This window comes from Eschrichtius robustus, chromosome 10 (assembly GCF_028021215.1).
Source record: "Eschrichtius robustus isolate mEscRob2 chromosome 10, mEscRob2.pri, whole genome shotgun sequence".
NCBI classification, from domain to species: domain Eukaryota; kingdom Metazoa; phylum Chordata; class Mammalia; order Artiodactyla; family Eschrichtiidae; genus Eschrichtius; species Eschrichtius robustus.
In genome coordinates this window covers 103,058,928-103,071,882 of record NC_090833.1, presented here as the reverse complement: position 1 = coordinate 103,071,882, position 12,955 = coordinate 103,058,928, and the positions used below count along the sequence as shown (strand labels likewise).

General features: G+C 51.5%; 1 protein-coding gene across 1 annotated transcript in view; it reads left to right on the top strand.

The window, feature by feature from the left end:
* GFRA2 (GDNF family receptor alpha 2) overlaps positions 1–12,955 on the top strand; it is a 96,162-nt gene that overhangs the window by 38,160 nt on the left and 45,047 nt on the right. Inside the window, exon 4 of the mRNA XM_068552686.1 lies at positions 2,389–2,743. Within this exon, the coding sequence (XP_068408787.1) occupies positions 2,389–2,743 (355 nt within the window). The remainder of the gene's footprint in view (positions 1–2,388; positions 2,744–12,955) is intronic.

The following is a 12,955-nucleotide window of genomic DNA, read 5'->3' as shown; positions in this document are numbered from 1 at the left end:
GATAGGGTGGTAGCTTAGCAGTGGGTATGTGGTCACAAGAAGTTCTTTTTTTCCCTTAAAGATGGGCAATGTAATAGCAGATGGGGATGATCTAGTAGACAGGGCAATATTATCACGAGGGAGAGAGAGAGAAAAATGAGCTCATTCATGCTCACAGCAGCGCTATGAAGTAGGTACTATTTTCCAGACAGGGAGACTGAGGCAAAGGAAGGTCCAGCCACTCGCCCAAGGCCGCGCAACTGATAAGCAGCAGGATGAGTAATCGATGCAGATGCCTCAGTTTTAGGACCCCCAGTCTTAATCATTCTGCTGTTGTGCCTCTTCGTTTCCTAGCTAGATTTGTGAGGTCTTTGAGAAGGGGCTCCTCTTACATGTACGAGTCCAGCCCAGCACCTGGCAGGGAGAGGGCTGTGCAGAGGTGAGACTTGATAGATCACTAATGACCAGGTGATTGGAACACAGGGACCTGTGCTGGAAGTGCCATGGGAGGGTAGATGTGGCCACACCCTAGTCTTTCCCACCCTCTGTGGGGCAGGGCCTCGCGTGGATAGGGTAGTGCTCAAGAAATACTGAAAAGCATTTGTTGGGTGGATGAGGAATGAATGAAAGACCATGGCTCATCCATCCTTGAACCTAAGCCGGTGGCTCTCCCTGGTATACCACGGTGCTGGCCAGATATGGGCTCCTGCTCTGGTTTGCTGCCAGTGTGCTAGAAGCTCTCCCATCCAGCTCTCACCAGAATGTCATGGGGTGGCGGGTGAGGGGCCTGTGTGGACTGAATTCCTGCCTCCCCACTCTGTCTGTCATCAGGATAGACAAGAGGCGCTCTGCAGGTGGGAGTAGGCTGGTGGCTGGGGGGTCCCTGTGCCATGTGTTCCCCTCAGAATAGCTGAGACTTGGGGGGTGGGGCAGATACCACAGAAGGAACCTGACAATTCCTGGGATCACCAAGGTGTTTTGCTCCACAGGCAGTGGCATGAAGCTCAAAGCCTCGGCTCTCATGCCAAGGTCCCAGCCTCCAGCTCATCTGCGCTTTGCTTGATTAAGGGCTCAGCCCTGCTGGAGCCTGAGGCTGGCCTTCAGCCTCCTCCTCACGCTGCCGAGCTCCCAGCCCAGCGCTTGCTTTCAGTGGTCTCGGCAATAACTGGCTGCAATAGCAGTCCCACCCCATGGGGCCTTTTGAAATGTGTGGCGACAGTTTCAGTGGTCACAGTGGTGGGGGCAAGGATGGTGGCCGTGGTGCTATTGGTACCCTGGCTGCTGAAGATCCCATAGTGGGAACTTCCTAAGGGCCAGCAGTGCTCCCTGACTGGAAGCCCTGCTCACATGTGTGGCCTTGGGTGCCCAGGGACCCACCTTGCATCAGTGGCCACCCAGTTGTGTGCTCTTGAGCCAGTCCCTTTGTTTCCCCATATCCCACTTTTGTGAACAGGGCCACGAACACCTAGTTGCTTGCTTTTTCGTCTTGTGATAATTTTTTTTTTAAATCAAAGTATAGTTGATTCACAATATTGTGTTAGTTTCAGGTGTACAGCAAAGTAATTCAGTTATGTACATATATATATATTTTCAGATCATTTTCCATTATAGGTTATTATAAGATACTGAATATAGTTCCCTGTGCTATATAGTAAATCCTTGTTGCTTATCTATTTTATGTATAGTAGTTTGTATCTGTTAATCCCGTACCCCTAATTTATCCCTCCCCCTCCCCTTTCCCCTCTGGTCTTGTTTGTCTTCTATGTCTGTGAGTCTGTTTCTGTTTTGTGTACAGATTCATTTGTATTATTTTTTAGATTCCACATATAAGTGATATCATATAATATTTGTCTTCCTCTGACTTTCATCACTTAGTATGATAATCTGTAGGTCCATCCATGTTGCTGCAAATGGCATTATTTCATTCTTTTTTATAGCTGAGTAGTATTCCATTGTATATATACACCACATCTTCTTTATGCATTCATCTGTTGATGGACACTTAGGTTGTTTCCATGTCTTGGCTATTGTAAATAGCACTGCTATGAACATTAGGGTGCATGTATCTTTTCAAATTAGAGTTTTCGTCTTCTCTGGTTATATGCCCAGGAGTGGGATAGCTGGATCATTTGGTAGCTCTATTTTTAGCTTTTTAAAAGAATCTTCATACTGTTTTTGAAATAAGTTTTAAATAAGACTTTGGTTTAATAGTTGTCATCCTAAAAGCACACCGTACATACAGCTTGCTCAGTGGACGCGCATATTAACTCACTTGATCTTCATCACAGCCTTAGGCGGGAGGGCTGCTAAGCGATCCGCATCTCACAGATGAGCAAGCCGAGTCAGAGAGCACAGTGACCCTGGGGGGCGTCCCCAGCATGGGCTGACTGCCCCCTTCCTTCCCTGCAGGGACAGGGGCAGACCCGGCAGTCAGCGCCAAGAGCAACCACTGCCTGGATGCCGCCAAAGCCTGCAACCTGAACGACAACTGCAAGAAGCTGCGCTCCTCCTACATCTCCATCTGCAACCGCGAGATCTCGCCCACTGAGCGCTGCAACCGCCGCAAGTGCCACAAGGCCCTGCGCCAGTTCTTTGACCGCGTGCCCAGCGAGTACACCTACCGCATGCTCTTCTGCTCCTGCCAGGACCAGGCGTGCGCCGAGCGCCGCCGCCAGACCATCCTGCCCAGCTGCTCTTACGAGGACAAGGAGAAGCCCAACTGCCTGGACCTCCGCAGCCTGTGCCGGACGGACCACCTCTGCAGGTAGGGGCCGCCGCAGCTCCAAGGGGAGTCGGCTGGGGTGCTCTGCCTGCTTGGCATTCCCGAGTTCGCTGGGTTACGATCTTGAGCCCGGAAGAGAGGGTGACTCGGACATGTGCAGAACGAATTGTCATTCATTCATTCATTCGTCCTTCCCTTCCTTCCTTCCTTCATTCATCCATCCATCCATCCATCCATCCATCCATCCATCCATCCATCCATCTATTCATCCATTCATTCATCTGCCCATTCATTTATTCAGCACAGGTTTATCATTTGCCTGCTGTGTGCCCAGCTTCAAGCTAAGCACCATGGGGGAAACCAAGATGAACCACCCTAGGAGCTCCTAATTTAACATCATAGACCCTAGAGCCTGGAGTAAGAAGGGACCTTCAGTGACTTTCGGTCCACTTCTAAAGGAAGCCCACCCATTATCCCAGTGGGGTCCTGTGGCCGTCATGGAAGGGCTCTTGCACATCCCAGAGGCAGCTCCTTCCACGCTGACAGCTGAGCTCGTCTAGTGTTGGGTGGAGCATGGGGACTCCGACGGTCCTGGGTTTGAATCCTGACTTTTCCACTTACTAGCTGTGTGATTTGGAGCAGGTTTTTTAAATGTCCTGAGTGTCCATCCCTTCACCCATGAAATGGGAATAAAAATACCCAAGGCACAGCATTATTGTAAGGATTAGATGACATGTGTGTTAAAGTTTAGCATAGAGTTTGGCATAAAGTAATTGCTTAATAAGTGTCTAATTATTTGGAAGGTTTGTTTTGTTACAGTGAGTTGAAATTTGCCTCTGTGATTCTTCTGTTTTTCCCGTTTATTATTAACCATTTATTGAACCTCTCTTGCATCCAGTGCGTGGTTCTAAGGCTTAGGCATGCAGAGGTGAACACGACGCTCTCCAAGGAGCACCCAGTCCAGAAGGGAGACAGACAAGGGGAGCAGGAATCCCAATGCAGTGGGCTGAGGGCTGTGGGCTCCCAGAGGAGGGTGCACAGAAGAAGGGCATCTGCCTCAGCCTGGGGGTCCAGAGGACGGGGCCTTGAGCTGAACCTTGGAACATGAGAAGGAGAAAGCCAGGGAATGAGTCTGGCATGCAAATAAAAGGAACATGTAATGGGGCCACATGTTGTTGGAGGGCAGCTGTTAGATGGATGTATGGATGAGGGAGAAACATCTTTTGCACAGAATTATTTGTTGTGTTATTTGTATGTGGGGAAAGGATATGCAAAGGCTGGAGGGTAGGAGAGAGCCTGTGGTTATGGGCACCTGCAGGTGGTGGGTGCACGTGGAGTGTGGGCCACGGGGTGGGAGGGCCAGCGGTGAGGCTTCTAGGGAGACAGGGATTGCGATCACACAGATAAGCAGAGACTGCTTACTGTACCCCAGACGCTGGTCTATTATATGGTTTATCTCATTAATCCTTGCAACAAGTCTACGAGGTAGGTACTGTTATCGTCTTTATCTGTCAAATGATCAGAGTCGTAGAAAGTAACTTGCCCAAGGTCACACAGCTCATGCATTTGAGAGCTGGATCCGCTCTCCAGTGCTTTCCTCCCAGTGTAGCACACTGGCCTGGGCTAAGATAGTGGCTGTGGGCATGGGGAGAAGTGTATCAGTTCAGAGATGATTGGTACGTAGACTTGACAGGACTGGGGACTGGTTGAAAGTTCCCTGGAGGGAGAGGCATTTCTGTTTTGTTTACTCCGCACCTGGTCCTGCACATAGAGCCTGGCGCGTGGCGAGTGCTCCATGAACATTACTTGAATGGATACATGAATGATGGCCACCATGTTTACTGGGTGAATAATTCTGGGGCGATGGATCATTCAGCAATGGGGGTGCACAGCATCTGAGATGGCGGTGCGGGGGGGGACCATTGCCACCCCCGTTGCAATGTCTGGGGCATTTGGACCTGTGGGCCTGGAGCTCAGTAAAGAGGTTGGAGTGGAGAAATGGGGTTGGGGGTTGCGGCGGGGACTGGAGGATGGGGCTGCAGAGGGAAGGGAGCTCAGGGCCTGTGTGGCTGAAAGGGAGGCGCTACCTCGGTTTGGAAAATGAGCTGGAGTTCGGAGAAGGGCTGATCCCCGCAGGGCTGGGAAAGCCTGAAGAAAGTGGGCTTTTCTCTTTTGCTTACTTAAAGAAACATACCTTATCGCTTACAAAAACAATGGGGGCGATTTCAAATAAAATATGCGCACTACAAGAGGATGGTTAAAAGTAGAAACCGAGGGACTTCCCTGGTAGGGCAGTGGTTAAGAATCCGCCTGCCAATGCAGGGGACACGGGTTCGAGCCCTGGTCCGGGAAGATCTCGCATGCCGCGGAGCAGCTAAGCCCGTGAGCCACAACTACTGAGCCTGCGCTCTAGAGCCTGCGAGCCACAACTACTGAGCCCGTGAGCTGCAACTATTGAAGCCCGCTCGCCTAGAGCCCGTGCTCCGCGACAAAGATAAGCCACCGCAATGAGAAGCCCGTGCACCGCAACGAGGAGGGGCCCCCACTCGCCGCAACTAGAGAAAGCCCGAATGCAGCAATGAAGACCTAACGCAGCCAAAAAAAAAAGGCAAAAAAACCCTAGAAACTGAGGGCCCACAAAAGGAAGTCAGGAGTCTGGTGGGGTTCCTGGGCGGGGGCTCAGTTTCCCGAGAGCTGAGAGAAAGCCAAGACTGGATGGGCCATGTCACTCCCCAAACGTGATGGAAGGAGCCTATTCATTCTTGGATGGAAATGCATTTCTCCTTGTCCTAAATGCTAAACTGACCTGGTCAGGCTGCACAACAAACGGTGTATGTGGGGTGACAAGATGGACGAGGGAGTGGAGGGGCTGGAGGGCCAGCCTGAGTCCAGGCTCAGTGACCACAAGCCAGGGTGTCAGGACCAAGGCCAGGTGCACCACTGCCCGGCATCAAACCTCAGGTGGACGTCTCTACAGGGGTCCTGAGCCAGAGCAGCCTTTGTGAACACCCTTTATTAGTGGTGTTTTAAGGGAGGACAACATGTGCAGCTCCTAAGGAGATTGGAGAGCAGTGGAGCAGGGTGGTTTTGGTGGCCTGTAGAACACCTGTGTCTGTTCGAAGAGCCAGAGGGGTTTTTGTTTGTTTGGAGATGGGGGGAGTTAGGAACAGGAGAGTTGGGGCAGAAGCTTCACGTGGTAGAACCAGAGAGGGTGTTTAAACAAAACTAAGTATTGGGAGGGTCAAGAATGAGGCATCCCAGGACCTAAGGGCTGACAGTTTTCTGAGAGGGCACCGAGCCAAGCCTGTAAGTGCCATGCATCCCGATGTAAATTTAAACGACAGTGGGACGTCCCTGGCGGTCCAGTGGTTAAGACTTCACCTTCTAATGCAGGGGGTGCGGGTTCGATCCCTGGCTGGGAAGCTAAGATCTCACGTGCCTCGTGGCCAAAAAAACCAAAACATAAAACAGAAGCAATATTGTAACAAATTCAATTTAGTCTTTAAAATTGGTCCACATCAAAAAAAAATCTTAAAAAAAAAATAACAGCAACGATGGGACTCACGGACAGTGCTGTGTCTGGATTATTGAGTTGGGTCTCGCGTAGGAAGTTCCAGGTGCTCCTGGATGTGGCCGGCTGAGCTCCTGGTCTAGAACCAGGGCGTTCCTCTAATGCATCTCCCCCAGCTCCCATCCCCATGCAGATTTAAAGTATGGTCCTGCAAGTGGGAAGACGAGGGGTGAGGGCAGAACCCGAGTGTAGGGTGAGTCTGGCAGGACCTGGGGGGTTGTTACAGTGTGGCCAAGTGTCCTTGGGAAGCTCTGCCTGTGATGCAGAGTGGGAGGTGGGTGGAGGTGGTTGCCACGGTAACCCCGCAGCTGCGAGACCTGCCTTCTGTGTTCACCCTGCCCCTGGTCTTCCGCGTGATCCTGGATGGACCATTTCATTCTGCGTGCCCGGGCTGCTTCTTCACTGATCAAACAAGGATGCTCCCCATTTTCCAAGGACCATTCCCGGTCTTTGGATCTGAGTCTATCACAAGCAGCTTTCCCATCTGCTTTCTCCCCCTGCGCCTCCACTTGAGGTCATATTCCTAGAGAGGTGAGCCCTTGATACAAGAGGAAATGACCAGAGATCCCTCGTCAGGGTAGATGATGTGGAAGGGCAGATTTGAAGGAGAGGAGCCGACTTCCTTCCATGCTCTTGTGGGCTTGACTTACTGATGCCTGGACCCTGTCTCTGTGGTCCATGGAGGAGCCCGGGAGGTGATGGGTGGCTGGGGAGGGGGCCTCTGGAGAACAGGCAGTTCTCCACTACACCCAGGAAGGGGCACTCTCCCTTCCCTCCTGGCCTTGGTTTCCTCCAGGTTTCTGCCTACCAGGGTGGCCACCACAGGTGGAAATCTTGACTGTGAAAATGGGATGGCCCAGTGCCATGGTGTTTGGAGCAGGAACGGGGGACCCCCCAAGTCTTCCTGTCCTGGATACTTTAGTGGATGGAGCTGGCCTTGATGGGGGTCACAGGAGAGCCTCTCTGGGCTGACTCTTTGGGAATGAGGCCCGTGTCTGCAGGTGTCTCCTAGAACACGCTGCACGCTCCAGGGCTATAGTGCTGTTTGCACCTCACTGGGCCTGCCTGGCCCCCCTTGCCCTTCAGCTTGGGGAGTTGGCCCGGCTATGCCCAGGCTTCTCCCCAAATGAATCTTGGCCCAGGACTCCTTGGGGGTCAGCTCTGCCAGACCCCCGCCACAAGGCACTACATTAAAGCAAGCCCATTGACGTGCTGTGCAGTGCACCTAGCAGCAGGCCTTGTACAGCCCCGTGTGATACTTAACAGACTCTGCTGTGCTGTCTTATGAATGTTACTAAGCACAAAGCAGAGGGGTTTGAAGAGGCTTTGGTCAAACAAGTGTATTTTCTTTTGGGGCTCGGGGGTATTGGGAGCATTTCCAAACCCTCCTCCTGCTCTTTGGACCAGGATCAGTTTGGGGTCAGTGACCAAGGCAGGGAACCTCTGAGAGTGGAAGCTTCCTGGTCAAGTCGTGGGTCCGACTCTTCTTGAAGTTGCACTCCGGGAGCCCATGCCCTGCCTTCTGCCTTTGTCTGGTTCGCATCCCACGGGCCTTTAGGGCTTTAGACTTAGGACCAGGAGAAGCTTTTCCTTTAAAAGCCTTCTGATATGGAGTCTGGAAAGCCTGGAGAATCTCTTGGAATGACTCCATGGAATTTGGCTAATTTCTCTCACCCCAGCCCCCCAGTGGGCCATGACCTACTTCTTTTTTAAACGTAATCTTTTGGTTTATACTTTCTCAGCTTACACTCATTGCAAGGATGGTCTAGATTGTGTGTGTGTGTGTTGGGGGGGGGTGATGATTGTGTTGTATTGTAAACTGAGTCCCTCCAGGCCTCGTTTGGAGAGGCCCCCTAAAATGCCCTGTTCCTCTTGGTCGGCCAAGAGAATATAAATAACTCGGTGCTGGCTCTGTGCCATATCTCGGGCTGTAAGTTAACCTTTGGGTGCCGAGGATGTGCATAAATAGATGCCAGCCTGGGGCTACCCTGGCTGCCTGGGTTCCTTTGTGCCATGGACACTGTCCTTGTTGGAGAGGATTGCTGGGAAGGCAGAGGGGTTGGTGTCTCCCCTCTCAACTGTCTGCAGGGAGCGGGGAGGCGTCCCTTCAGCAAGCCCCCTCCCCACCCTTGCCTAGCTTGGGGCGTGTCTGGTGTCTGTAGGCAGTGTGGGTGGACAGGTCTGGGTTTGATTCTTGGCTCCTGGGGGCTGTCCCTCAGCTTCTTTTGGACTCTAGACTCTGTTGGCTGATGTTTTCAGCAGATTATCTCTAAATGGCAGCCAATGATTATTTGAGTACAGGCTTGGGGCTTCCAAGCCTTTACTTCTTTTAAAGGAGAGGATCTTGAATATCTCTAAATCAGATGTAAAGTTTTGCGTGTATATTCTAAAGAGAAACTTGCTGCTTTCATTAGATTCTTGAAGGATTCTTTGACCTCCCCGAAGTCAAGAATCTCTGCCATCTCTAGATGGGCAACTTGGATTGGCTGTCTGAAGGATTGTGAACCTGCCTCCTGCCTCAATAGCAAAGAGAGCTGTGATTGATTAGTGATGTCTGCCACTGGCATGGAAGGGGCAGAATGGATGCCCTGCTAGAACCCAGCTAGTCATTCCTGGGACCAGTGGTTCACCAGTAGCAGGAGGAATGGGGGTCTTGGGGCCATTCCTTTATTCATTTGACCACTGTTTGTTGATTATCCACTCTGGGCCAGGCCTCGTGTTGAGATTAGAGAGTTAATGAAGTAGGCAGAGGCCCTTGCCCTCAGGGGACTCACAGTCCGGTGACTGCCTCTGCAATGGGAATGGAACCACACAATGAACTAGATGATAGCATTTCCATTCAAGTTCTCTTGAAATCCCAGTTCTGCTCTGCTCCCTACCAGGCCTTCCCTGGGTCACTCCGGTGGCCCAGAGAGCAGCTGTTTCTTGGGGGAGATGAGGCACAGACAGATGAACTTTGTTCAGGGGCCCGTCTGGCCTCGAACAGAGCTCAGAACCCAGCAGCCCTATCTGTCCTCGGAGCAGAGCTGTGCCCAGGAGTGCCATGGGGTAAAGAAGTCACATCCTCCTGAAGGAGACTTAACCAGGTTGCAGTGGGGGGAGGCTCTATGGGGAGGGGACATGGGATCCTCGGCCCTGCCAGAGACCCTGAGACCCATCTTCCCCTTGGGGATCCCATGTTGGCTTCTGCTACTAGCCTCAGTAGAGGCCCTGTTTACCCTTGAACTCTGTGCCAAGGGTGCCTAGATTATTCCTCTTGGAATTTCCTGTGGCAAATTGACACAAGGCTGGAATGTTGAACATTACTAAAAGCTCTGGGAGAATAAACACAGAAGCTGCAACCTAGATAGTTAGTTTGCAAGATAGGGTTTATACGGCTTTCTGCTCTGGCTGCTACAGGGAGGTCAGCACGGCTGGGTAGAGAGCACCTTTACCTTTTACCACCCAGGTTGCTGTCTGGGCACCTGGGCTCCATAAAGCTCACACCTCAGAGAGATGAGGTGCACCCTTGCCTAGCTAAGGCTCCCATTGGTGGAGTTCTGTGTGAGAACCCACTCCATCCCTGGCTGATTGGAAGGAGGAATGACCCATCGTGGGGATGCTGCTTATGCAGAGAGAATCAGAGTACATGTTGGTCAGGGTTGGGTGTGTTTTTGCTCACACAGGGCGGGGCATGCGCTCAGCTACCCAGATGTTACTTCGTTCACCAGGCTCCTTGATTATTTCTGCTTCCGTTCAGTGACGTGGGCTTTCTCTTTGCTACTGCCTTTGTCCCCTGGAGCTGCTTTGACAAAGTACCATAGACCAGAGGGGTTAACCAACAAACATGTTATTCTCACAATTCTGGAGGCTGGAAGTCCAAGATCAGGGTGCCAGCATGGTTGGGTTCTCAGCGAGGGCCCTCTTTGGGGTAATTTCCTCATGTGGCTTCCTTGTATGCATGCCAAGAGGGATTGGATGTTCCTTCCTCTTTTCATGAGGGCACGAATCCCATCACGGGGGCTCTACCCTCATGACCTAATTACTTCTCAAAGACTCCACCTCCAAATACCATTGCATTGGGGATAGGGTTTCAACATATCAATTTGGGGTAGGGGGACACATTCAGTTTGTAGCACCTAGACTTGCACTTCATTCAAAGCCTGTTTGGTTCTCATCTCCCTGAGCCCTTTCTTAGTCTCTCCTTTCAAGGATGCTTTCTAGAACTCATCTGCATCCTTTATGTGGCACTAATCATGTGGCTTTCTTTTGATACTTTATCTTCCCAACTAGATCTCTGTTTTTAATATTCTTATATGTATATAATATGTATATGTACCGCCATATATATGTATAATGTTGATTAATTTATTTAACAGATATTTATTGTGTACCAGGCACTGTGCTAGACACTGGATATAGATACTTACTGGAGAACACAATAGAAATGGTCCTTGCCCCCTTGGATCTTATAGTCTGATGGGGGAGATAGACAATAATCAAGCAAACAGACAAGTGTATGGTTAACATCTTTGAAATGAGCAGGATGTAGAAAGAGAGTATAATGGGGGAAGGAGGGAGGACCTCTTTGGACAGAACAGTCAGGAAAAGTGTATCTGAGGAGATGACATTTAAACTGAGACCTGAAGAGTGAGGAGCCAGAAGTAAGCCAGGTAGAAGAAAGAACATCTCACTCAGAGGCAGTAGCATGCACAAGAGTTGGGGGGAGGAGAGGAACCTGGCATTGGCATTGGCATTGGCATTGACGGGGCTGGCGTGGCTGGAGCAGAGGGGACTTGGGAGAGACATGCAGGCAGAGCCAGGGGACTCGGGAGAGGCATGCAAGCAGAGCCAGGTCACACGGGACCATGTAGCCGAGGGCAAGGAGTTTGGATTTCTTCTGAGTACACTTAGAAGCCAGCTAGTGACATTATCGAAGTTGTGATATAAAAAGATGACTCTGGCTACTGGGTGGAGAATTAAGGGAGAAGGCAAGAATGACCTCAGAGAGACCAGGAAGGAGGTTATTTTAGTATACTAGATCAGAGATGACGGCAGCCCAGGCCAGGGGATTGGCCGTATGGAGTGAGATAAGGGGGTAAATTTGAGATATTTTGGAGATGGAAATGATGTACCTTGATGTGGGAGCGAGGGAGACAGAGGAACTCAAGGAGAGCTCACAGACTTCTGGCTTGAGCCACTTGGTGGGCAGTGGTGCCACTTTCTGAGATGGTGGAGGCTTGGAGGGGGACATAAATCAGGAGTTCCATTCTAGGCATGTTAATTTTGAGATGCCTTTGAGACATTCCTATCTGGAGCTTGACTGGAGTTATAAATTCTGGGGGTCATTAACATATTTATGGTGCTTAAGGCCAGGGGAATATGTAAGTTCTCCTAGGGAGAGGCCAGCATGAGAGGAGACCCTGAGAATGTGCCTGGCTCCCCTGTAAATGCCCGGTAAGGGTTTGGGGGTGTTGTTATGGCACCCTAGGAGTCAAAGAAAATTTTTGAAAAAGAAGGCGTGAACAGCTGTGCTCGACGCTGTTGAGAGGTCTGGAAAGGTAAAGACACCAGGCAACTGTTGGATTTGGGAAAGTGGAAGGCACTGGTGACCTCTTCAAAAGCAGTTTTGATGAAGTGGTGATTACAGAAACCTGACCAGAGGGAATTTCCTGGTGGTCCAGTGGTTAGGACTCTGTGCTTTCACTGTGGAGGGCCTGGGTTCAACCCCTGGTTGGGGAACTAAGATCCCACAAGCAGCACGGCCAAAAAAAAAAAAGAAACCTGATCAGAGCTAAAGAAATGTTTGTAAGTTGGTTGGTCAGAGCTTCCTGGGAAATATCCTCATGGAAAGGGAACCCATCCAGTGTGGGGAAGTTGCTCATCTGTCCGTTCAGTGGAGAGATAGCTGAGGAAAACTCAACACTGGCTTGGCTTTGGGAAGTGTGGGCTGGGGGTCCTGCCAGCATGGGCAATCCAGGGGCTCCGTCATGGCACTCTGCAGGTCCTGGGAGCACACCCTCAGCCAGGGTCAGTCTGGATCCTGAGGCCATGCAGCCTTGGGACAGCCCATCGTGTGGGCCACATGTGCCTGATGGTCTTGGATGCTAGTGCATCCACTGCAGTGGGATTAGGACCTCAGCATTCCCTCCTCCCATGTCCTCCCTGGGCTCTCAGGGACCACGATATGGATGCCGCAGACTCAGTTTCTCCAGCCACGGCCAAAAGACTCTTTACAATGTGGGAAGAGACCTTTCTCTAAGCTCTGGGCTCTTCTGAGCAACCTAGCTGGCCAGCCCTCTCAGAGAAGAAGGCTCTGGGGCTGCCAGGAGGAGCCTTGCTTTCTCAGCCTTCTTCATTGAGGAGATTCCTAGAACAGGCTGAGCAGTGCCCGAGAGGTGCCCCCGGGCTCCCTGCGCTGGACCTCCTCTCCGTGCTGGATGTGGGATGGGACCTCTCCTGTAGCCAGCCAGGACGTGGTCTTTGTCCTCCCGGGGCGGTACCCACAGAGGTGAGGAATCCTGCCCCGCTTCTTCTTAAGTAGCGTTAGCCTGGTATTCTGGGGCCAGCTGTCCTCCTCAGGGCCCTTTTGGGGGCTCTCTTGGCGGCTCTCTTGGCATGCTCGGAGACCTGCACATGCCTCTGTTATCCCAGGGTCTCTGAGGTGGGTAAGCGTAGCGGAGCACCAGGGGCGCCCTCCCACC